Here is a 23,498-nt window from a genome sequence, read left to right as displayed (position 1 = left end):
ATGATAAATATATTATACTTGTATATATTTATAAATTTAAACAATTTACTTCATTTTATTGGTTAAATTGTTTTATATTTGACTGCAATTTGATTATATTAAATTTAGACTTCTCTTTTTTTTTTCAGCAAATAAGTATTAATTTGATTTGGTACTTAAATATTGTATAAAAGTATAAGAAATTTATGCAACATGATTACTATTTAATGTTATTAAAAAGTTATCATTTAAAATATATTATAATATGTGTTTTTCTTGAAGATGAATTCTTTGAATTTTCGCAGCTCGTTCCCATTCAAGACAGAAATCGGAAAGTAAAAGCATGGTATGGTGGGTTGGGATTCCGAGACATACAAGGGTTTAATCTAGCTCTTCTAGGTAAGCAATGCTGGAGCTTGTTAAACAGACCAACTGCTCTAGTTACTAGAGTTTTGAAGGCGAGATACTACCCAAATTGTCATTTTCTGCAAGCCCAAAGAACTGGAGGTGCTAGCTTCACATGGTCTGGTATTTGGCAAGCTAAGGAAGAAATAAAGAAAAGGTTGAGATGGGTTCTAGGTGATGGTAAAACCATTAACATTGACAAAGACAGATGGTTAAAAGCAAAGGAAGGATACTGTGTTGATAGCTCAGATATGACAAACCAGTTGGCTCTACGGAAAGTCTGTGAATTTTTTTAGGAAATGACAAGGTCTGGGATGAAGCAAAAGTGAGACTTAATTTTAATGTTGACGATGCTGAAGCCATTCTGAACACCCGTATTCCACAGAGATGTACTAAAGACAGGATTGCCTGGGTTCATTCTAGCAATGGCCAGTACACGGTGAAATCAGGGTATTTACAATGGTGCAAGGACCAAGCTGTGCAAGAAGGTGCTCACCAATCTAATGGTTGGAACAAAATATGGCGCCTGTAGGTTCCTCACAAAATCAAGGTGTTTCTGTGGAGATTCTGCCGGAATACGCTACCAGTTAGACATCTGCTCAGGGGTCGAGGTGTGATAGTCCCACTTAGATGTTCATCGTGTGAGGGGGACGTAGAACACATGAATCATCTGTTCATTGACTGCCAGTATGCTAAAGAGTGCTGGCAAGCTGTAGGTCTTGATTTTAACTCGAGAGAGGAGGAATATGCTCATGTCTGTATAAAGGTTGGTTAATATTGAAGAAGCAGAATGATACAATACATAATTACAATGGCTTTAAATAGCCTGTACTAAGCTTTACAACATCAATGAATGGAAAGGAGAATACAAAGGCAAAGAATAAGGCTAAGTCTAAGCATGAGAATCATTACAGACTGTTACAAAATAAATCACATAATGACGGGAGAATATTATGTAATCTTGTCTTTAATATGCCCCCGCAAGATGGAGGATCCATCGGAGACTCCAATCTTGGACCGTAAGTTCTGAAAAGGACCCCGTCCCAATGGTTTGGTGAGCATGTCGGCAAGTTGATCTGCCGAGTGTATGTGAAGGACCTTTAATGAACCATTGGCGATTTTTTCTCGAACAAAATGGTAGTCAAGTGCCACATGTTTCATGCGTGAGTGGTAAACTGGGTTGGTGTTCGCAAAAATCTACACGCAAGCGCACGTGATCACAAGTAATATATTAAGTTCGATCCCACAGAGACTGGTGAATTAAGAATACGCACCTATGCAACAATGTATGATCAATTATCACTGCCAAGACAATTAACAAAGATGGTTTCTTTTATACTAATAACTAAAATTACTAATCAAATTCAGAATAGGAAAACACATGGGATTCTAACTTCATTATCGAATTCATCTAGAATTGAAATTACTGATTAACATGTGACTGTTGATCCTAATCAGACAACACGAAAGTAATACATGCCAACTCTCGTTGCACACATATCATACCAATCAAAATCCACAATAAAGATAGAAATCTCATGGACACCAACAAAGCTCAGACCCTATATCTCTATAGCGGTAGTGTAAGCAGAGAGGTTTAATAGCAAGTCGTCTATCGTGATTACACAGGGTGATAAAAATAGTTCAAGTCTACCACAAATTATGTTTCATTCACATAATCCTATGTTTACATGGCATAGTTCTAAATTCAATCATCCACTCTCGCTTCAGAAAGAATTAACAAACAACTTAGAAGTTAGCTACGCTCCTAAGAAGAATAAGCACGGCTCATGCAAAGAACTCAACGTACGTCACAAAATCGAGTAATTAATATTCGTTACTAGACTACATCGATAAATCCATTAAAATCCCATGAAGGCGGTTAGTTCATAATCGAACTAATCGACATCGTGGGTTCTAATGAAAGCATGATAAATAAAAGACAAGAATTAAACGGAATAAAGATGCTTGAATTAATAATAAAGATCACACGTTACAGATTTGATGTTCACGATCTCGCTTGACACTGTCACTTCCTCGCGAAGAACGATCTAATACAAACTGATAATGTGCTTGACTGATTAAACTGAAACTATGATATTGTTCTCTACTCTAACTACTTCTTCGAGGCTAGGGTTTTTACACACGAGAAATTAAATTACATTGACCAAGTCAACCGGGCCTCGACCGCTGCGAAAATCCGTCAGATAAGCTGTAAAAATCGGCCCGGGGCACTTCTGCTGGGCGCGGCCGCGCTAAACTAGCGCAGGCGCGCTAGTGGCAGCAGAAGGTAGCGCGGGCGCGCTACTGTCTGCCTTGGCAGCTCTGTTTCTTCGTTTTCAGCTCGTTCTCGCGTGCATGTCCTTCCTCGCTCTAGTACCACTTCCGTAGGTGATCACGGTTGCATTTAGCATATGCAACAAGCCCTTTAAACCCCTAGATAGCTCTAGTGGACGAGTGTGCTCTCGTGAGGGTTTGTAGAAGATGTACCCACAAAATCCCAAGTCGTAATGAATCCACAATTCTCTATTCTTGCAAATAATGCACCAAAACCAACCTAAAATGATAGAAAATCACTTCATCACCTCAACTCGTGACCTGCACAGAAAAACACTAAAAACACATCAAAAGACACTAATCACTTAAGTACAACCAACCAATTTAAGTGGAAATGAAGGCCTATAAGTGTGTATAAATACCACTTATCAGTTGGCACATAGATAAGTAGCACCGGCATTGTCACACAGTAATGTAGGGGGTTTTGGTATATGTAAACCAAGTTCCAATAAGAGATTCTGGACCCAAGATAGTTCAGCTGCACCGTTGGCTAATGCTTTATATTCCGCTTCTGTGGAAGATCTAGAAACAGATTTTTGACGCGACGAGCGCCAGGAGATGATGTTGGACCCAAGATAGATGATGTAGGCAGTTGTGGAACGACCCCCATCAGTAATTCCACCCCAGTCAGAATCTGTGAATGCTGTTAGAGTGATTGGCGAGGCACGGTTCAGGAATAAACCATGATGAATGGTGCCTTTGAGATAGCGAAGAACTCGTTTTAAGGCTTGCCAATGTAGTTGAGTGGGAGCATGCATGTATTGGGACAGTTTGTTGACGGCAAAAGATACATCCGGGCGAGTGAAGGCAAGATATTGTAAAGAACCCACCAATTGGCGGTATGGGGTTGGATCGACACAAGGTGAACCATCAACTGGGGACAGCGGTTCAGAAGAGTTGAGGGGTGTGGCAACTGGTTTAGCACCATCCATTTTAAACTTGGTGAGAATATTTTGAATGTGAGCATGCTGAGATAAAAATAAACCTTTGGTGGTAGAGATAACCTCAATGCCAAGAAAATGGTGCAACATACCCAGATCTTTGATTGAGAACTTTTTAGATAAAGCACTAATGATATGTTGAACAAAAGCATCATCGCTACCTGTTAAGACAATGTCATCAACATAAACCAAAATATATGAGATAATACCATCCCTTTTATAGTAGAACATAGATGGATCGGCTAAGGACTTGTGGAAGCCAAGTTCAATAAGAAAGGAAGTGAGCTCCAGGTACCAATCACGTGAAGCTTGCCTGAGTCCATAGATGGATTTTTTTAAGCGACAAAGATGATGGGGAAAGTCCGGATTGACATAACCCGGAGGTTGAGTCATGTAAACATTCTCATGTAAGGTGCCATGCAAGAAAGCATTGTTAACATCAATTTGCCGAATAGGCCAATTTTGAGACAATGCAATGGTAAGAACAGTACGTATTGTAACAGGTTTAGCAACGGGACTAAATGTTTCAAAATAGTCCTTACCATATTCTTGAAGAAAACCTTTGGCAACGAGGCGGGCTTTATATTTGTCAATGGACCCATCAGGACGTCGTTTCACACGGAACACCCATTTGCAACCGATGGCTTTGTGTTGGGAGGGCGGAACAAGTTCCCAAGTTCCATTAGCTAGTAAAGCATTGAACTCATTATCCATAGCTTTCCGCCAGTCTGGGTCTTTCAGGGCTTGGTGATGGGTGGATGGTTCAATTGTGGAAGGAATGGAATGGGTAGTGGTGTGGTTGACAAAGGCTGAGTTGTAGTACTTCGGGTTTGCTATGCGAGTGCGAGGAGGTAGAGAGGAGGGTGTGGGAGCGGTGTTGTGGATGATGGGTTCATTAGTAGAGGTTGTGGATGTCGAAGGAGAAACAGGAGTAAAGTCGGGTGTAGAAGATGGTATGTTAGGTTGGACGTCGTCGGGAGAGGTAGAGATAGAGGTATGTGAGGGGGTTGGTGTGGCTGTATTGTCTGAGTGGGCTGTTGTGTGGCCAGTAGGAGTGTGAGGTGGCTGGTGATATATAGGTGGGACAGTAGGAATATGTGTGTAATGTGGGGATAAAACTGGTGATGTACAGGGTACCGTCGATGTGACAGGGGTGTTTGAGACAGTAGTGGATGAGTAGGTTTTTGTCAAACCGAGAAAATCATCAACAGTGGTATGGACGAGAGGTTTTGTTGGAGAGTTGATGGAAGGTTTTAGTGGAAAGGCAGACTCAATGAATTCCACGTGACGGGAGTGATACAAGCGTCGACTTTTGTAATCATAACATTTATAAGCCGACTTGGATGGCGAGTATCCTAGGAACAGACATGGTTCGGAACGAGGGTGAAGTTTAGATTTTGCATATGGCCGAAGCCACGGGTAGCATAAGCATCCGAAAGGTTTGAATTTACTGTAAGTTGGGTCTGTTTTGTAAAGTAAGGAATATGGGCATTGAAAATTTAGGATTGGAGTAGGGAGACGATTTATGAGATACACCGCGGTTTGGAAAGCGTGTGTCCAAAAGGAGAGAGGCAAATGGGCAAAATGAATAAGTGCTAGACCGGTCTCCACAATGTGACGGTGACGACGTTCGGCTACGCCATTCTGTTCTGGAGTATGCGGGGGAGTAGTGAAATGAGAGATGCCTTGAGATTGTAGAAAAGGAGTGAGACCGACATATTCTCCACCATTGTCGGTGAAAAGAGAGATTACTGGTGTTTGAAAGAATTTTTCTACTAGCAACTTGAATTTAGGAAATAAGACGGAAACATCAGATTTGTGTTTCATTGGATAAAACCAAATGTATTTGGTGTGATAGTCTACAAAAATTACATAATAGGTGAAACCATCAATTGATTTTTCTACAGGTCCCCAAACATCCGAATAGATTAGTTGCAATGGTTTTGTGGTGGTAAAAGAATTCACACCAAAAGGATCTTTGTGACATTTATTGATGGAACACGAATTACAATGAAAGTTTGAAAGATTAAATTGTAGACCTAAACATTTGGCTATCTTTTTGAGGATTCGAACTGAAGGGTGCCCAAGTTTATGATGCCAATCGAGAGGTGATGTGGTTGAGACCGCATTTATTTGAGGTGAAGAAGGCAGATTTGCATAATAAACATCAAGGTAGTTCTCCCCCCGCATTAGACGTGCCCCCGTGCGAAGATCCTTGACAAAGAAATGAGTTGGAAAAAATTCCACAGAAACCTGATTAGTTTTGCATAGTTTTGCAACTGAAATTAACTTGTTTTTGAAATGAGGAACACATAAGACATCTTTTAAAGAAAGTGAACCATTTGGTGTTTGCAGATATGTTTGACCAATATGAGTGATGGAAAGAGTGTTACCATTTCCAAGGACAATTTCATCTGGACCTCCGTATTCAGATATGGAGTGGAAGGACGCACGATTGGGATCAACATGATGAGAAGCACCAGAATCAAACATGTAAGGTGAAGTAGTGACATTAGCAGTGGGAGAGAATTTGTTTTGGGTCATTGAACTTTCTGTAGTAACTTGATTTTCTTTAAGGAACCGCGCAAGTTTTCTACATTCTTTCGCTTCATGACCTGCAAAATGACAATATTGACAATAAAGCTTGTTACGATTGTCACGATTACCACCATTAGAATTTGAACCAAGAGACCACTGATTGCGGGCAGATCCGGTGGACCACTGATTGCGGGCAGATTTGAAGTTGGAGTTTCCATAATTGTCGCGCCGTCCAGATCGTGGTTGTCGTTGCGTGTAATTAGCTGTGGCCACAATTGGTAGTGAGGAGACCGATGTGAGGTTAAGTTCACGTTCAAAATCAATCAGCTTTTCAAACAAGACAGGAAATGTGATTTTGGTGTCAAGTAGGCTTAGGGAAATTGCAATGGGTTTGTAATCTTCCCCTAGTTGACGTAAAATGTGGACCATAAGATCCTCATCTGTGACAGGACTTTGAACTAAAGCTAGCTCGTCAGCAATACTCTTCATATCTCGGAGGTACTCCGCAACAGGGCGATTTCCTTTTGGGTTAGAAGCAAGTTTTGATTTTAAGGATATGATTCTGGATCGGGATGAGTTCGCATAGCTCATAACGAGGCGTTCCCAAGCCTGTTGTGAGGTTTCGGCTGATGCGATTAGTGATTGAATGGTTGGTGAGCAGCTGCCAATGAGGGCAGCAAGGATGACTTGATCTTGTCTATACCAAGCAGAAAAATCTGGGTTTCGTTTGGTTTTCTCGGCGTCTAAGAATTCCGCCGGTACTGGTGTTGAGCCGGTGACAAAATGGGCCAAGTCAAATCCTATTAACGTAGATTGGACTTGTTTGCGCCAAACTGAGAAGTTTTCGGGTGTTAGGATGGTGTTGAAGTGGTTGACTGCATTGATTTGGACAATGGATTGGGGTGCCATGGCGATTTCGGAAGTAGTGACCAGAAAGAAAAGGATCAGACTCGTTTGAGTTGAGGAGCTCTGATATCATATAAAGGTTGGTTAATATTGAAGAAGCAGAATGATACAATACATAATTACAATGGCTTTAAATAGCCTGTACTAAGCTTTACAACATCAATGAATGGAAAGGAGAATACAAAGGCAAAGAATAAGGCTAAGTCTAAGCATGAGAATCATTACAGACTGTTACAAAATAAATCACATAATGACGGGAGAATATTATGTAATCTTGTCTTTAATAGTCTGGTTACTCAACATGCTGTCTAAGGCGCCTGAAAATACATTGATAAAGATTTCGACTGTGTTGTGGAGTATTTGGTTTGCTAGAAATAAGCAAATATTTGAGAGTAAGAACATGCCTCCAGCAGTTGGAATATTGTGGAGTAAAAGGCAAATTGATGAATGGCAGGTAGCAAACAAAAAATCAGGTGTTCTGCAGAATTCAAGGGAGAACAGTATAGCAGACAACATCAAATGGAAACCCCCAGAAGTTGATCAACTCAAAATTAATGTGGATGCAGTTTTGACAACAGGCCAGAACTCATATGCAGTTGGTATGGTTATTAGAAATCATCACAGCCAGTACAAAGCGGGTAAAATAATGAGGTTTGCAGGCATGGTTTCAGTACTTGAAGCAGAATTGAAAGGTATTCTGGAAGCTATTCTTTGGGCTCAAGAAATTGCAGGTTGCTCTGTAACCATTGAATCTGACTCTCTGATCAGTACTAATGCAATAAACCATGGCCACGATAGCTCTCTGGAAGCTGAAGACTTGGTACAGCAGTGTCAAGAGGTGTTAAGTAACAACTCTAGAATCTCAGTTAGACATGTTAAAAAGCAAGCGAATAAGGTAGCGCATAATCTTGCTAGGGTGCCTTGTGAGCGTAATTGCTTTATTGTTTTCACGTCTCCTCCATCATGTTTGTTGGGGACATTATTGTCGGATGCTTTGGAGTTTTAATGATATTCTCATTCTCAAAAAAAAAACAATCTCCCGTCCAAAGTAAGTATCAGATTCAAAATTGGGAACGAGAATAACATTTCACGGCTCCAAATAACGACCCGATGTTCGTCCCTAGATTTGACATGCACTACGTTAGCATAAATTTATATCCTAATTGTTCGATTTCATCGGATCAGATCGTGTTCGGATTCTTAAATGGTTGATCCATATTCAATTTATTTACACTAATTTTATGACTCAGTGCTATGCATGAGCGTTTTCTGAAATTACCGCCTCAGCTGCCACATGATGCAGGGGCACATATTTTAATGTTCTTTTAAGTAAGGTTCTATATATTTAAATTTTCTCTTCTTAAATAAAAATTAATTATTAAACTTTTATAAAAAAAAATTATAATAAATTATAGAACTATATTTTATAGAAACATTAAAATGCGTGTCAAATAGTGAACGTATAGACTGAAATGGGATGGATGGAGTATAATTTTATTTTAATAATTCACGTGATATACGGATTTTTTCTAGTTTTATTATCAATATATACAATGTATTATTAGCCAAAAATGATTTCCTTTAGAAATCATCTTACTAATTTTTTTAATGGGAAATTTACCAAACTACATACGATAAGAAAAGCAGCTTGGGTATTTTTGGGAAAAAAATCCTATATTAAATATTGATTTATACACGACTAAAGTAAAGAATTTCGTTTTAATGAAATAAATAGATCGTGCTGATTTAACAATTGCGTTTGAATTGTATCAGAAAACAGAAAATAAAAAAGTAGTTATGAATTTTATAATAAGAATCGTATTCTATATACAAAATCTCTTTTTATTTAGCTTAGAACATAAAAAGAAATAAAAATCATATTTTGATTATAAAATGTATTTCTGATTGATTTAAAATATTAAAAAGTTTAATTATATTTTTAGATCTGGACGCATTTGTGAAAAATATGTGCTTTTGATCCTATATTTGTACAGTATAGATCCATCCTTCAATTCAATGCCGTCCGTAGCTACAAACGGACTCAAAACTTACATAGACCATATCACTAAATATTAAAATCACATTAAAGTGAATAAAAACTAAGAGGATGATTAAATTTGAAATTAGTTATGAAGTTATAATTGAAACATATTTTTATTTTAACATGTAAAAACATCGTTAATGCAATATTATATCAATATTAATAAAAAAAACATTCAAGGGTCGTTTGATTTATAGGTACGAGGAATCAGATATGGGGTTTGTCCATTCCAAACCCATACCTGGTGTTTGGTTGGAAAAAATATAATCTAAAACTCATATCTTAAACTCCCAAGTATGAGTTTTTGATACCCAAATGTGAAGGTGGGTATCAGATGGAGGTACGAGATGCAATCATTTTTTATTTTTTTTGTCTATATTTAAGTAATGAAATATTAACATTTGTTACAAAATAAAATCAATGATGCAAAAATATATAACTTTAATAATTTTATTAATATTTTTAATTAATATAAATTAATAACTTATTTTTTATAAAAATCATATATATTGATTGCAGCACTCAACCAAAATTTGATACCTCAAACCCATATCAGCTCAACTCGATTCATCATTTCAACCTTATACCACCCGTCGAACCAAACGACCCCTCTTTCATAAAATTCAAATCGAACGACCCCTCATTCATAAAATTCAAATCGAGAAACGATTGGAAAGGTGTTCTAAACCACATGCATATGGTCCATGGAAGCATGGTGGGGGGATTTATGTTGTAGCATGACCGGTCTGAAAAGTGATAAATACGTTCATCCTTCGTTCATCACAGACTGAGACTACCACAATCAACATGCACATTTTTAACCTCTTCAACTTCACCACCAAATATTCCAGTTTCTTGTATCCGTGACTGTTTTGTGAGAAGTCTATGGTTTACCATTATATATATAAAATAGCCTTGTTTTTTCTCAATAAAACTGTAAATTTGTTTTTTTCTGATCTTTATTATCCTATTTATCCACAACGATAGTCGATAATTATACACACACAGACTACATTAGATATTATATCCTATAATTGAAAAATTATTTATCATCGATGTATAATTCTACGACACCCAAAAACATTCTATAATTGAAAAATCTATTTGTCGACTACATATAATTCTAGAACACCCAAATTCATCCATCGACATAATTCTAAAACAAAATCGAATTCAAAATTCTACGTGGCTCACTTTCACCTGCAAGAAAACAGGCCAAATATTTGCTAGGAATGTGGCAGGAAGGTTCCTAAGATGGAAGAGAAACATACGATAGACAGGGAATCACATTACACACACAGATATGGACACATACAAAGCAAAGTGATTTGCACCCATAGCCCCGTATAGTTTGGCCTCTTGTTTGGTACTCTCAGCTCCAAATTCGCACCCTGTACTTTGCACCACAAGAACACCTGGACCACATGCCTTTCCCATTCTGTGAAATCTCGATTTTCATTTCGGTTACACTCCATTTTCATTTATTTTTAGAAACGTTTTTTTTTAAGATTATAGTCAACAATTAATCGCTACCGAATTAGTACATGTCAGGTGGCTCATTTAAAACTATAACTACATGATTTGGGCTTTTGGCGTAATTACTTTACAGCCCACCAGAGCATTACTACATTGGAGGTCCCACTAATTAATTTAATACTGATAAAAAATAGATATGAATTCTAGTATATGATATATCGGTTTTTCTAGTGTGTGCACACACTAAGCACCAAATTCTACAAATTTGGTGGGATTTTGATTGGTTCATGCTTCTTTATAATGGTGGGCCCCCTGCAAATTCATCAATCACACCAATCAAAATTTACCAAAATTATAGATTTTGATACTTAGCATGTGCCCATCGGCACACACTAGACAAACCCATCATATATTATTATATTTTTAATCGCACTAATCTATATCGCATTAAAATTATTTTAGTACGCAAGCAGTAGGTATAAATTTAGCAGTCACAGAAATATGATTTGGTGACAGCTACTTGATACTCATCTGTTTATAGAGTATCTAATCATCTCTGGCTCTCGAGTTCGACTCGGTGACCCCATAATTGTGAACTCAGCTCGACTCGTCTCAAACAACTCACCCTCTCTTATCTCCTTCCCATTCTGTTCTCCATAAATTCTCCCCACTCTCTCTCCTATCTCAATATATTTTGCCTGCCTATACACACACAAACACACAAGCACCTTTAAGCTTGTCTATACACATGTTTCTGATATAAACATATATCATCACTCTTTTACTCTCACTTGGTTCGGTTCTGTGTCATTTCAAGGTTTGCTCTCTCTCTCTCTCTCTCTCTCTCTCTCTCTCTCTCTCTCTCCCTCCCTCCTCTCCCTCCCTCTCCCTCCCTCCTCTCCCTCTCTGCAGAGATTGTTTAGAATTTCGATGTGATTCTGTTGATAATCGTAAGTTGTGTATATAGTAATATGTTTGTATTTGTGTTTATTATTATATATATAAGCTGTGTTTTGGACTCAAGTGTTGCTTTCACCTCTAATTAATTTTAGATTAGCTGCACTCACAAGTATCGTTTTGTTAATTAATCTAATTATAGTGTGTGTGTGTGTGTGTGTGAAGTTTTTATTCCTTTGTAATTAATCAAATTATTGTGTGCGAGTATGTTATGTTTTGGTAATTAATTAATCAGATTATTGCGTGTTTGTGTGTTTTAATAAATCAAATTATTGTGTACGAGTCTGTGCCTAGTTTATGTAGTTTTGTCAGTGAATCAAATTATTGCATGTGTGTATGTCTTAATAAGTACTCGTCTTTATGTGTGTAGACGTGTAGTTTATATAGTTTAATTGTTGTGAGCTCGATTAAACTCGTGGTTTTGGCCTGTACTGTCGTTATATTTCAGCTTGTTAGTCATTTAATTATTTATAGCATGTTCGATGTGATCTGTAGAGTTATAATATAGTGTTTGTTTTTAATTATCGTACAATATAGATTAGCTGCTCCGACAAGTCGTGATTCATATCGAATATATGTAATATATATGACATAGTTAATTTCAGTTCTTCTTTCCAAATTAATGTAATGAAAAATATTGATATTATGTTTACGAGTAACATATATCCTATTCCTTGATAGTAGTATTTTCTTTAAGAATAAGACTCTCTAATTGAAGGCTGATTGTTTGTTAGAAGGTGTAAGCATTCCCGGCTGAATTTGTTGATAAATTCAAGGAGTTATTTGATAATGAATAAGCCAAAAATTAAGCGTTTAGTCGGTAAGTATGAGGTCGGAAGGACTATTGGGGAGGGTACGTTTGCAAAAGTGAAGTTTGCTAGGAATACAGAGAATGGGGATCCGGTGGCTCTCAAAATTCTAGACAAGGAAAAGGTTCTGAAACACAAAATGGCTGAACAGGTTTGTCATTCTTTCTTTGAGCTCTCATGTCTAAGCCTTAGACTGACTGTTATGCGTACTTTGCTTACATATTTCCTCTCGTCTTGCCTAAAAGAAGTTCATTGGTGTGTTATGTTTATTAAAGAATTTACTTCTTTAATGTACGAAATTTCCCAAAAAAAGCAGAGGTCTTACATATGATATGATCGGCAATATTTGCAGATAAAGAGGGAAGTTGCAACAATGAAGCTGATAAAGCATCCGCACGTTGTTCGTCTATTTGAGGTCTCCCTCCCTCAGCATATTTTTTATGGCTCTATTAAGTTCCTTTTTTTAAAGTAATAGCAATGTGCTTCTGTAGATGTTTTCTGTGGCTCTTCTTAGTCAAATTATGTAACTAAGCTTTGCATGATAAGTCTTCTTCAATGCTATCACGAGTTATAATGTGGGAACATCAAGCTGGTGTTATTCTTACATCAAAAAGCTGCTTACTTAAAGAAAGAAGTATAGATATGATTGTAAATAGAAGTTTTGAAATCTCATTATGGAGTTTAGGGGTTTTCACTCTATATGCTTCATTTGGTTGTAGAATATGATTACTAGTTCCATATCATCATCATCTTTACTTGTGTATATACCATATTTCTTCGACGCTCTCTTCAACAAAAAAACTAATCAAGGATCTATTACTGCCTCAAAAAGTACCCACCTCTATAAATATTGCTCAGGCATCGTTATTATTGTTGCACTCAGTCTCTAGTTTTTGGTCTGCAGGCATCTCACTAAACAGTTGCTAATGATTAATATTGAGGGTCGGATATGATCTGTTTTATATTAATTAGAAAAGAAAATAATTCGTGTCGTGTTTGGAATCATGGAATCAATTTCAAAAATGAAGAATTGAGTTTTCATTTCAGATTTATAAATTTGTGCTTATATTTGAATGACGTGGAGTTGGACCTATCCTTTTTATTTTGAAAATCCAAATATGTCATTTGGACCCAGTCACCATTCAAAATGAATTCCTTATTCCCAAGAAGGCCATAACAGAATTCGACAAGTCTGAATGCGTCCTCTGTTGTTCTACTTGGTTACACCTACATCTGAATATATGGTTTTTCTTCGTACTGATAGAAGTACAACCAATTTATGTTTTACCGTTCCACAATCCATGGTCATGGTCATGGTCATGGTTTCTGTTGTGTTGCTTAAAACTAGTACAGGGAGAATAAAGTTTGTGTCTCAGTCACGGCATCTGAATGTCTAGGCAATATTCGTAGATGTTTGCTTTTGATTTTGTGATAATTGGATGCTTATTCGTAGATGTTCGCTTTTGATGTTCATATTTTCTGTTAAAGTCAACCATCAACAGTTTGGCTGATTTTCAGTTTTATGACATCTTCACACTGTCTGTTTGATACTAGAAGAAAGATTAACATACGAAACCCAAGTGACAACTTGTACAATATTTTCAGTAGTACCAACTTTTTATGCAGTTTTTTTTTTTTTGATGTATTTATCTTTTTGTTGATGACTTGACATGCATAACCATATGATTGATTTTTTGTACAGGTAATGGGTAGCAGGACCAAGATATTTATTGTTCTCGAGTTTGTCACTGGAGGCGAGCTGTTTGACAAAATTGTAAGTCAATAATTTCTTGCAAACAAATTTACTGCTCATTAGGCTGTTATTACAGTGAGGCTATTAGTATTTGGTTATACAAACTAAGTAAATGAGTTTACTGGGAATGGCAATTGGTGTACTTTGAATACACAGAGAAGAACTTTTTAATTTATTATGGCAAGTTTTAATATATAAAGATTAATGGGCTTAGGGGCTAGTGAAATTTATCTTAGTTAATTGTCATCTCTCTTCAAGTTTTAATTTATAAAGATTAATGGGCTTAATAAAGTTCATTTTTATTTGACATTAACTTTGATATTTTGTAATAAACATATATTAATAATTAACTGGCCTTTTATTTATGAAGGTAAACAATGGACGAATGCAAGAAGATGAAGCTCGGAAATATTTTCAGCAGCTCATTAATACTGTAGATTATTGTCATAGCAGGGGTGTCTTCCACAGAGATTTGAAAGTGCTTAACCTTATCCTTCGAATATCTAAAAATTGTTTAGGTTTAGAATCTACTTAATCTTTTTTTGCCTAATAAAGTTCCATTTCTTTAACAGCCTGAGAATTTGCTACTGGATGCTTCTGGAAACCTCAAAATTTCAGATTTTGGATTGAGCGCATTATCTCAGCAAGTCAGGGTAATAAGAATTTCTGCTTATCCAAAACTTACTATTGTAGCCTCCACATCTCTTCTTCTAAGTAATTCCATGGTTTTTTGTTTTCATAAAATTGTCTATTGACATTTATTTTACCAACAGTGTCCACTTTATCACAAGTCACATTTTCATTCACGTGCATAATGCATGTGTGGCTCATGTCAATCAACTTATAAAACTGAAGTCTTAATTTCATGGCACTGTAGGATTCTGTGGGAAAATAATATTCATATCGTTTACTGCACATAGTCTGAATGGTTTGCAAAGAGAGCTTAAAGCTGGGACCTAACTTAGCTGTACTTAGGGTAACGTAATTGGGTATCTACACAAATCTAAGATCTGTTGCCATGTTTGTGGGTCTGGTATGGTACCTGCACCCTGCGGTTGGCCATGTGAATATCCAATGATATGGTGCTGGAAGCTTCAGTCATCAAAAGATTGATCGATTAAATATGAAATATATATACTACTATTTTCACTTAAATGGAATGGAATTTGTACTATTATTTGGGGGAAATAGAGGACAATGTTCATAATTTTATTCCTTCCCTAATTCCATTCCAAACTAATTGAACTAGAAATCTAACTCAAGTGTTTGGAAGGAATGTTTCATTCCTTTTCTCTATCATTTCCCCTACAATCTTCATCATAGAAAAATTAGACTCACTCATGTTGATTCACTATATTGTCTCATACATTCTTCTTTCTCTATTAGTTTTCTTTATGATCTTCCATTCCATTTTCTCCTCATTCCATTCCATCCAAGTGAACACGACCTAAATAGATGAGTTAATATTGGATATGCAAATGTCAGTAACAGATGTACTATTATTGTACGCTCTTGTATAGCCTTTACAAGCACAACTATATAGACTTTACTGGCATAGCTCATGATTCTGGATCGTGTACGTGTCTACTCAACCATGTCCTGTATGAGTCACTTTCTTCATTTTAAGTAGTTGGCCCAAATGGCATTTTATCCCCTTCCCCCACAACAAAAGAAGTAGATGGTCAGACTAATATCTAAAAACAAAAAGAACTTAATAGGGATAATAACAATTGACTACAAGTTTAGAATTAATAAACAATAGGTTGTAATTCATCTGTTAAAACTTAAATGTATCGTTTGTAAACTAATTGTGATTGGTTGTACTTGTAAAACAACAATTCTCTCGAGTTCTATGCACAGTTGTAAGAATATTTGATGCCAAATGACTTTTATGTTCTTTTGAAAAAAGTGATTGCTGAATCTTAACTTGAATGAGATGTTACTAAGAGGTCTAAGCTTTTAACTCTCGCATATTGATTTCTTCTTGAAGGATGATGGCTTGCTTCATACTACCTGTGGAACTCCAAATTATGTTGCTCCTGAGGTAGTTAACAGTAATTTATGCTCTATCTGCAGTTGTATATCTCTTTCTTTTGTTTCAAATTCTATTTGCTTGTGTATGATACGATAATGACTTCACAATCTTTCTACAGGTCTTGAACGATCGAGGATATGATGGGTCAACCGCAGACTTGTGGTCATGTGGAGTGATACTCTTTGTTTTACTTGCAGGGTACTTGCCTTTTGATGATTCTAATCTTGTGAATCTGTATAAAAAAGTGAGCCTTATACACATTCACTCTACCCAGTTCATCCTTCCAGTTTATCGTATGTCTCAATTTGCACACCTGTTTGTAGATTTCTGCTGCAGAGTTCACTTGTCCTCCCTGGCTCTCCTTTGGTGCAATGAAATTGATCACTAGAATCCTGGATCCCAATCCTACCACTGTAAGAAATTGTACTCAAATTGTATTCTATTGTTGACCTTGGAATTATGTAGCTGACTGGTACTTGATGATAAATAGCTCACACTAAATCTTTTGGTTATAGTCAATTACAAGATTCAAATAATTACAAAATTCACATGCCTCCACTGGGGCTTGAAACCTTCACCCTTATTACCATGAGGAGAGGGTATCCGCTAAGCTAAGCCAAGCCTTGCAGATGAATTGCATTTTTATATTTTGTAAAATAATTAGTGACAGTGATTATATATGTACATACTGTTGAAGATAAAAATTTTAGAAATAAATTTATATAACAAGAGGCAAAATGAGAATAAGTCAGGCATTGAAATCATACCATTGTGCGATCTTTACTGAACCGTCCAATTTCTCTCAAGTTGGCAATTTTTACTCTAGGTGCTACTTAGATTTTTGAAAAAGATGTCAACTTGAATCTGGGAAACTTCTAGAATATGAATGAGTGAGCAATGATCGGGAAAAGAAGGACATTAACAACACTCTCAACCAGGACATTTTCACCCCAATATTTAAGTCAACAAGGATATTCATTTTATATAGGTTGACTGACGTAGGACCTGGGGTTAAAGAAAATGAGTTGCTCGATGCCTCAAAGCTCGAGGCTTTATTATAAAGACAATTCTTCTGCTAAAGATGAAAAATTATGATATTGCATCTCTGTTTGTTTTATCTTTTGTAGAAGTTCAGACTTGTGTCTGGTTTTCAAATGTATAATTACTCCTAATTAGGCATATTGCATAGTCATTGACATCAAACAATTTCTTAACTTTATATGCATCCATTTGCAGCGAATAACAATACCTGAAGTTCTGGAGAATGAATGGTTTAAGAAAGACTATAAACCACCCGTGTTTGACGAAAAATTAGAAACTAATTTGGATGATGTCGAAGCTGTTTTTAAGGATTCTGAGGTGCGATTACTTTGACATATCAGATTGACTGATTTAACTCTGATAAGGGATTTGGAATGTAGACCAATTGGAATCTTTTTACCTTTGTTTTTCTTTTCATTGATGTTTCTTGCAACAGGAGTTCCATGTGACTGAGAAAACAGAAGAAAGGCCAGCAGCCATGAATGCATTTGAGTTAATATCCATGTCAAAGGGGCTCAATCTTGGAAATCTTTTCGATGTAGAGCAGGTTAGATTTTGGTAGCATCTCAGCATTCTAGGATTCTACTTTATCTGTGTGTGTTTTGGATGTGACAATTTGCTACATATATTGAATGATTCTGAATGATTCTGGCTGTTTATCTGTGTGGTGGTACATAAAGTTCTTGATTTTGACTTTCTCTCTGTTGAGATCACTACTGTGATGTGTTTTAGCTTTTTACAAGGTATATGGCAGAGGTATATTGCCAGTTTTTACTAACTCTTCCCCTTGGTGATCTTATAGATAAGATTTTGTATTGCTTCCATTCTGTTGACGTATATTGTCTCCCAGTCACCCTCAAGTTTTAAAAATTAGTATCTGATAAAATCTTAATCTTACATGGTTTTTTGATGAAATTTTCTTAATTGCTCCTGGAATATACGTTGTAGTAGTTTTGTTAGATGGAACACTTATTATATGACTATACTTGGCAGTAGAAAATTTATATAATTACATTGTGATTTCTCTGTAAGACACTCAGATTGTTGGTGTAATAATAATTTCATTTTCCACCTTTTTCTCTATATGTGATTTTTGGCTACAGGGATTCAAGAGGGAGACGATGTTTACTTCCAGAAGCCCAGCCAACGAGATAATCAGTAAGATTGAAGAAGCTGCAAAACCTCTTGGTTTTGATGTTCACAAGAAAAACTATAAGGTAAATTAAGCTCTGTTCGAGAGAAGTTCCAGAGAAAATATATCTTATATTCCAGAAAACTGGAATACATGGCAGTATTTTTTGCTGTGAAACAACTTAATATATAATCTTTCTCTAATTATTGAACCATATAAGAAGTGGATTTGTTAGAGAATATCATATAGTTTCATTGGTAATTCTTGGTATTATATACTTCATCTAACAGTAGAATAACTTGCACAGTATCATTACATCTTTTTAATTGATGAATTATAATATCTTGGAAATTAGGAACCTTACAACTTCTAAGTAGATACATTCATTTGTCAATCTTTCTTGCATTAGCTTTATAATTAACCTTTTGTTAAAATGATAAAGTGGTTCTGACTTCTGATCAATGCTAACTAGCTTTCTGCTTTCCACAGTAAAAATGCCTTGTTTTGGTTACAGTATTATAATAAGCAGCCCCCCTGAGTTTATTCTGTATCTACAATGTAGAGTAGCTGGAGTACGAAAATGTCTTTACATATTCATAATTTGCAACAGTTCAGCTGAGCAGAAATTTTCTATACTTTCCAACTAAAACATAGAATATTTAGAAATGTATGTGTTGTAATTGGCACATCTTACACACAAACACTTGAGTTCTTTTTCTCTTTAAAGTATGACTGACTTGTACTATGATGATTCTGGATTGATTTTCATCTGCATATTTTACTCTCTCCAGATGAGGCTTGAAAATATAAAAGCTGGGAGAAAAGGAAACCTCAATGTTGCCACCGAGGTAAGTAAAAGCTGCAACAATTCAATTTAATAAATTTTGAGTCAAATTTTATCTTAATACATTCTAAGAGTTATGGTGATATTTGTGGTCAGGTGTTTCAAGTGGCACCTTCTCTTCATATGGTCGAGGTGCGAAAAGCTAAAGGCGACACTTTGGAATTTCATAAGGTACCGTATTCTAAATCTGTTAAGCGCCATCTGATTATAAATATGGGGAGTTTTTTTATTTGTGATTTTTGCGCAGCAAAAGGTTCTACTATTACTTTGGTGCTACGAATTTATTGTGTCGTATGTTGAAGTTATAACAGTGACCGAACATAATAACTTCAATGCGTCTGTGATTGTGGAACTATATGCCAATAGCAAATAGTTTATTGAACGAAGAAAGAATCCATTGATAGATTTTGTATTTTAAGTTCAGCCATATATGCCACTAGAGTATCTATTACCAGGGGAAAGAGTTTCTCAAGTACCTAGTAGGTGAGTAATACATGTTGGTCCTTGCTCCCTACTAAATATGTTTCTAGTTACTGATCACCACTAATGCCGTATGTGTTGATCTAATTTGATATATATGCCCGAGTTGACATAAAAACACTAGATGAGTCCAATACTTGCACTTATTTTACCCACCTAACAAGAAGTAGGATGCTAACACTTATACTGTAATAAATTAAAAGCTTTAATCTAGTCTACTGTCTCAAGTAGTTGATACACACTTTAAAAATATATTCTGGTACTGTATCTATATGCTCCATTTCATCAAATGACATCTGATGACTTTTTAATATATGATATTGCGCTTGTACTTTACAGTTCTACAAGAGCCTGTCAACAAGCCTTGATGATGTAGTATGGAAAACAGAAGAAGACATGCATCTAAAATGAAGCAAAGTCGTGGAACTGTGAAGAGGATGATTTGTTGGTTTTCAGAATCATGTTGTGTTCTAGCAATCTCTCTTACTGTTACTGGTTTATATGGCGAGAGTAGACGGGGTTGACCATTGTCTCCTGCTTAATTGATGTTGTTTGTAGATGACACAGATATTTTTGAAAGAAACATTATCTGTGTCTTTGTAGTTAAACCTTTGCAGTCTAAACAGGCTACCTAAGATTTCTGGCCCTTTGTTTATAATGAGAGAGGATGATTTGGGAATGTGGATAACTTTGTTTGTGCCAGTTCTTTGGGTTTTATATTTTGCCAGGGATTTACCTGTAAAAATGAAATAATGTAACTAACAAAAGAGCCTAAAGTTCCGAACAAGGTTCTTCTCCTGCCAAAAAGAAGTACAAACACACTGTCAGTTAGGTTTTCTGGCGCGAAGAACAAGGGTTTTCTGAGAAGTCAGTTAGGACCCGGCAATTCGTGCAGATCGTGTACCCTCGTGTCGTGTACTTTTTCGTGTCGTGTACTCAAAGGCCAAACACAAAACCGACCCGTTTAGCGTTCGTGTATTTTCGTGTCGTGTACCTCTGTTTTCGTGTCGTTCTCGTGTCGTATTTCGTGTAAAATCAAATTTAAATATAAATATAAATAAATATCTAAATTAATGTAAATATTAGATTTCTAGGCAAAAAATTTACAAAATAGTGTGAAATATATATATTTAAGTCATTTACACTTACAATATAATAAACTATATATTATTTTAAAAGAAAATATACATATATTTATTATAAATATACATATTTATAATTAAATATTAATATTTAACTATTAAATAATATTTATTTCGTGTACCTCGTGTCGTGTCGTGTACCCGAAGGATAAACACAAAACCGACACGACATCTCAATCGTATACTTCGTGTCGTGTACTCAAAATACAAACACAAACACTAAATTTTCGTGTCGTGTGAAAATTTGCCGGGTCTAAGTTAGGCCAAACACACTGTCATATCATATGCAGGACTTGAAGACTTATATACCTAATAAATTCGGATCATAATTAACCGATTAATTTTCGAATTCCATTTTTGGAATCATGGTGGTTCTATATATAATGGTTTACGTTTGTTTAAGTTACAGAAAGATTAAAATGTATTTTTAACTCTATTGTCAAAACCAGAAGTTAAAATTATAAAAAGAACAACCCGATTTGCATTTTGCACGTATTGTATCCACCCTTGGAAGTCTGAAGCGTCAAAGGTCTGGTGTAAGTTAAGTAGTTAACGTATGTATTATACGTGTTCTGCCATTGACTAAATGCCGTATTACTAGAATACTCAATCTCAAAGACAGCGAGATAAAACTAAACAAATAATTAAGCAGCTGTCTTTGCGAAAGATATAAAACACATGCATTTTGCATATTGTCTTTGCTTCAGGAATTAACCCCCTTTTTCCAAGCAAGATCAGCACAGCTGCACAAGTATCCGGCACTTGTATTTGGTATCAAATTTTGTTCCTTTTATTTGACTAGTTGAGAAGCCGCGCGTTGCGGCGGCCTATAAAAATTATATTAATAATTTAATATTAATATGTGTAGAATGTAATAATTTTATGGCTGTCTATAAAAAAATATTAATGATTCAAAAGTAATATTTGTAGAATAAAATAAATTTTATATTATAAAAATCTTGATGTAATACCAATACTAATATATAAAATTGCAAAATTGGATTACAATTCATGGTGAAAAAATGTAAATAAATTTCTACACGCAATTAACAATTTAAAGCACGACGAATCTTAATTTTATTTGTGTTTTTTTAAAAAAGTAATTATGTTCCTACATTGTCACCTTCCTCCAATTTTTTTGGATTGATTGTGCACAAAAATATCTAACTTAAATCCGTGAGATAGCGGTTTATAACTACCCTTACTTGTAACAAACTTTATTTTCTAATACTGTATAAACAGCCTTCACTTAAAAGTTGCTTGAACGGAGCAAACAGATAATGCATGAATGATATTTTCCTGTATACAAAGTAAATTATATAAAAATTAACAACAACAAATACATCACTAATAGTTAATTTATTGATATCATCCATCAATATCATGTCAAGACTATAACCTTCTCCCGTATTTGGATTTGTCGACTCCCACGTAGCGGTCTATAACTAATTTTGCTTGCAACAACCTTTGATTTTTTAATACCGTATAAACAGCCATCACTTATCGTTGCCGAAGAACGACACCACCAAGTTAGAAATCGAGCAAGAGAACTATCAACAGAGAGAGGTAGGGTTGTGGTATTGAGAAAGAAGAGGTAGAGAGAGGTAGGGTTGTGGTATTGAGAGAGAGGAGGTTGTGTTTAGATGATCCAAAACCCTACAACCTATAAGGGTATTTATAGGTGCAGAGAGACTTGTGTGCTACTCTTTCCCATAATTAAATAATCTGAAACAAAATCAGATTAAAACTTTCAAGCTACTATATTCCATAAATATTCTGAAACAAAATCAGATTCCGAAACTTGCTTCTAATATATCCAAAACTAAAAAAGGAAATTCTAATTTTTGATATTTTTCATCCGAAAATTCCAGAAAATTAGAAAAATAGAACGGAGCGATGTGAGAGGCGCCACCTACACGCCCCTCGCTTCTCCTTTATATAAGTATATTGATTGATTGGTGTATTTATTTTATTCTGAATTTTATATTAACAATTAACAAATTCTTAACTGCGTAATAAAGCAGTACTGTGTTTTTAACTCGAGTATACATCAATTCTTTCAGCATATTATAAAAAGTCTCATATTAAAGAAATTAGTAATATTATTTCAATTTTTTTGTATTTGCTAGATGTCTCACTCCTGTGACTCAGGAGACATGATAACTTACCATTTTTTCATAAACTTCGGATGCAAATTCTACAATTCGTCTGGTGTTTATATCACGACCTTTCTCACACCTCAGACATAAAAATCTAAAATTTAATCTTTAAAGCTTATTAAAGCGCTCATCTTGAACAACCTTGTTAAATTCAAAAACTTCTCTAAAACACCTGTCAGAGAGGTCTTCCAATGCACAATTAAAAAAGGAAAAATTCACAGTACAAGGATCCAATTATAGATACAATAAAAGGATTAATAATACTCACAAAAGGCAGAAACGACAGCAATAGTGAAACAGAAACCTCACCTCTTCCTCATACCCAACACAACTAAATGCATCCCCACTACAACCTTACAAATTTAATGGGCCCCATTCATTGCACGCGCTCCCAAACACCCACAAATTTATTTCCTCAAAATTAGTAACTGCCACTCTTTCCCGCAATTTCTTGGTACATTGGATTAACCTCACTATTCATTTGTGAATAAATTAATTATTTCTTCTCTATATTTGTGTTAGC

The 23,498-nt window shown here is 35.6% G+C and overlaps 2 protein-coding genes across 3 annotated transcripts; both read left to right on the top strand.

Annotated features, from left to right (window-relative positions):
- Positions 1-7,356: 7,356 nt before the first annotated feature.
- On the top strand, positions 7,357-8,112 carry LOC108221760 (uncharacterized). The gene has a single exon (XM_017395618.1). The coding sequence runs from the start codon at positions 7,357-7,359 to the stop codon at positions 8,110-8,112; it is 756 nt and encodes a 251-aa protein (XP_017251107.1).
- A 2,974-nt stretch (positions 8,113-11,086) lies between these two features.
- LOC108223093 (CBL-interacting serine/threonine-protein kinase 3) lies at positions 11,087-20,376 on the top strand. Of its 2 annotated transcripts, none has more exons than XM_017397161.2 (15): positions 11,087-11,440; positions 12,315-12,540; positions 12,742-12,804; positions 14,092-14,163; positions 14,513-14,620; positions 14,715-14,795; positions 16,133-16,186; positions 16,296-16,421; positions 16,501-16,590; positions 17,414-17,536; positions 17,655-17,765; positions 18,322-18,435; positions 19,142-19,198; positions 19,291-19,365; positions 20,014-20,376. In XM_017397161.2, exons 2-15 carry the CDS (start codon positions 12,370-12,372, stop codon positions 20,083-20,085), a joined length of 1,317 nt encoding a protein of 438 aa, XP_017252650.1. In that variant the 5' UTR covers positions 11,087-11,440; positions 12,315-12,369; the 3' UTR covers positions 20,086-20,376. The 2 variants fall into 2 exon arrangements, with proteins under 2 accessions (XP_017252650.1, XP_017252651.1); XM_017397162.2 differs by having other exon boundaries at positions 11,300-11,440; positions 12,318-12,540.
- Positions 20,377-23,498: the final 3,122 nt, after the last annotated feature.

Source organism: Daucus carota, chromosome 5 (genome assembly GCF_001625215.2).
Source record: "Daucus carota subsp. sativus chromosome 5, DH1 v3.0, whole genome shotgun sequence".
Classification (NCBI taxonomy): domain Eukaryota; kingdom Viridiplantae; phylum Streptophyta; class Magnoliopsida; order Apiales; family Apiaceae; genus Daucus; species Daucus carota.
The sequence above is the reverse complement of the archived record's forward strand: the minus strand, read 5'-3'. Positions and strand labels throughout refer to the sequence as shown.